This window comes from Austrofundulus limnaeus, unplaced genomic scaffold (assembly GCF_001266775.1).
Source record: "Austrofundulus limnaeus strain Quisiro unplaced genomic scaffold, Austrofundulus_limnaeus-1.0 Scaffold206, whole genome shotgun sequence".
Taxonomy (NCBI): Eukaryota; Metazoa; Chordata; class Actinopteri; order Cyprinodontiformes; family Rivulidae; genus Austrofundulus; species Austrofundulus limnaeus.
This window is the reverse complement of record NW_013952608.1, coordinates 860,429-863,529: the sequence shown is the minus strand read 5'-3', so window position 1 is coordinate 863,529 and position 3,101 is coordinate 860,429. Positions and strand designations below refer to the sequence as shown.

At 35.9% G+C, this 3,101-nt stretch overlaps 1 protein-coding gene across 1 annotated transcript in view; it reads left to right on the top strand.

The window, feature by feature from the left end:
- Positions 1-1,785, top strand: part of zmym2 (zinc finger, MYM-type 2) — a gene marked incomplete at both ends in the record, with an annotated part of 15,244 nt that extends 13,459 nt beyond the window's left edge. The window contains 2 exon segments of the mRNA XM_014018978.1: positions 1,122-1,272; positions 1,670-1,785. Of these exon segments, the coding sequence (XP_013874432.1) occupies positions 1,122-1,272; positions 1,670-1,785 (267 nt within the window).
- Positions 1,786-3,101: the final 1,316 nt, after the last annotated feature.

Below are 3,101 nucleotides of genomic sequence, written 5' to 3'. Positions count from 1 at the left end.
GCTTTGGAGGGCGGAGTTAATGTCAACAGATTTTTGGAGGGCGTTACCAACAGAGCTCATTAACATAAACAGCTCTTCTTTCTAGGCAGAACTAGAAAATGGGAAATTTTATTATCTGAGAATTATTTTGTGTATTAAATTGAATGAACATGGTCTGGATAGCCCACAGACATACCATAAACATTTCTAGGACCCATAATTGGTCTCCTTTAAGCATTCAAGAGACACAAATGCATGTATAAGTAAAAGGAAAAACGATGTAAAAAATATATATAAAACATTAACATCTAAATTATGTGTTAACATTATTTATTTACATTAATTTATTGTAACCAAGCTGGAAAAATAAATATGAAGGTCAATTAAATTTTAAAACATGAGGTAAAGTTCTCTTTTTGAATTTATTTGGTGCATTTTAACTGTATTTGTTTATTTAAAGGTTCATTTTTCTATTTCTGCTTTTATTTCTAATTGTCAGTTTCGGTCCTCCATACTGCAGAACTTGGAAGARGTAGTTCAGTGACTGAATCAGGTGTGTTGGACCAGGGAAAAATGTAAAACATGTAGGGCTGCAGCCCACAAGGACCATGATTGCCCACCCCTGAGCTACAGTGACCCCTGATAGTGCCAGAAAACTCAGCTCTRAACCATGGCTTAAAAACTGCAGTTTCTGAGAAAAAGGCCATTGTTTTTTTTGTGCACGAGTGGCTGAAAAGCTGCAGAAAAGCTACGGTTTTACTCAACAACATTGTGTAAACTGAACCTTAGTTTGATAAGGAATATCAGGAGTTAAACCAGCTTGTTYGTGAGTATAAAGGAGTAAATAATGAGAATAAGGGTAAAAACATGTCCAAGTGAAATGTGTTTTTCATGCTTTGATCTCATTAGTTTGTAGAATTGGTGGATTTTTTTTTTTTGCCATACCAGGTAGTTTTACAAAGACCTTACAGTTGAATGATGTAATTCCAAAGGTTATTGTTATTCGACTTGTATTTCCTACAATGCTTTTTTTATGCAAACAGTTTTGATTTTATTTAAACAAGTCGTGTTAGTATTTTGGTAATATTACTTTTTTACATTTTGTGTATGAAGTTATTTTAATGTGACGTTTTCCMTTTCAGGCCAACAGTAAACTTGCGAGTTGTGCGAATTGCAAAACCCTGATCAAGACCGGCGAGGTTCTTCACAGCCTTGGAATGAGCGGCATYATGAGCTCCTACTGCTCCGCCAACTGTATGAACAAGGGCAAGCTGACGTCATCGCAGTTCCTTCGTGAGTAATCAGATTACACCAGCAGCTGGCATTAAGCTGCGCATTTCTCAACCTTAATTTAAGCAGGTTCCAGATTCTTTAGAATTTGTAAGATTTGCAGCTCCACATGTCCATCATGAAATGTGGAGCAGATGATGTGAACCTAAGCTTCAGTTCAATCCTGTTTAGTGAAGGCTGAGTTAAATACTTTTCATGTTCAGATTTAATTTTCATGACTCTGTGTTCAAAGTTTGATTTTTTTAAATCAAATTTATCACCATCATGATCAGTTTTTTCATCATAGAATCAGAAGCGTTTTGAAAATCCAAATGAAAGAAAAGAAGAAATTTTTTTTTTCAAAAAAGAGACTCAGTCTTCAGAAAATACATGTTGATTGTTTAATTGTGTGTGTGCGCAGACAAAGAACCCACGTGTCACTTCTGTAAGAGGAGTTCATTACCACAGTACCAGGCCACGCTGCCAGAGGGAAACATTCTCAACTTCTGCAGCTCGCAGTGTGTTACCAAGTTCCAGGTGAGGATGGTCCTCTCCATTCAAAATCAAGGACACACACACACACACACACACAAAAACAATGTGTTATTGCTAATTAATCAATAAGTATCAAACAGAAACCCAGAGTAAAGTATTCCATCTATCTATTTGTTATGCTTAGAGAACAGCTGAAAACCTTTCAGATTTTCTCAGTAAAGGTCATATACTGTATTTATATCATGGGGAAAAAAACATGTCAGGTACAAAGAGAGGTTTGCACAAATGGTCAACATTTTATCATTACTAGTTAWATTCTGCCYTCACTCTGCTAGCTAGACAGATAYGCCCCTTTTCCACTAGTGCCTGTACAGCACGGTTTGGCTCGATTCTGCAATGAGTTTCCATTATCYAGGATTTGTGGAATTGGACCCCTTTTTAGTACCTACTTTGTTGTGTTTAACCGTACCGTGTTGGCCTGAAAATGCGGCGTCAGAACACTGTTGGTCACTGATGGGTTAGAGGGTGGAGTCGCTGGTCACGTCCGATAAACAATTGCTTAATAGTTCACAATTACTTACCAAAGTCATGCCACTAAATTTATATTACAACTTGTAAAAGTTCATAGGGACCAAAAATATACTAATTGTTGGGAATTTAGCAAAAAACATCTTTGTGATTTAAGACCAAACTGAATGTTTTCAGATTTACAGCTGATTGAAGCTACATTTCTGTGATTACAGCTCTGTGGAATTTATTTTGCATAATTTAACCCAGACTTTGTCATATTGCATTATCTATAATAAAAGACAAGTCATTTTTTAAAATCTCTTTATTATCCAATGTTTATAAGTTCTGCAACCACTGCACGTTTGTAAAAACCAGAAACAATAATCCAAACAATAATCCCACAGGTCCAGACTGTAGATTTGTGGTGCTTATTTTGCAGAAGTCATCTGAAACACACAGAAACATATTTATTACTAAACCTTATTTGATCGACATGATATACTTTTATGCTCAGCTTCTTTTGTATAGCCGATTATCGTTAGCTTACCCTCATACGTGGTCTAGATCAGGCATGGGCAATCCTGGTCCTGGAGGTCTGCAGCCCTGCATGTTTTACTTGTTTCTCTGCTCCAACACACCTGATATGAATGAACAGATGATTATCAAGCTTCTGCAGTACGGAGGACCAAAACTGACATAATTAGAAATAAAAGCAGAATTATACGAACCACTAAATTAATGCACTTAAAATGCACCAATTAAATTAAAGAAGAACTACTTTATCTCCTGTTTTATATTTTAATTGACTTTCGTATTTATTTTTCCAGGTTAGTTCCAATAAATTAGTC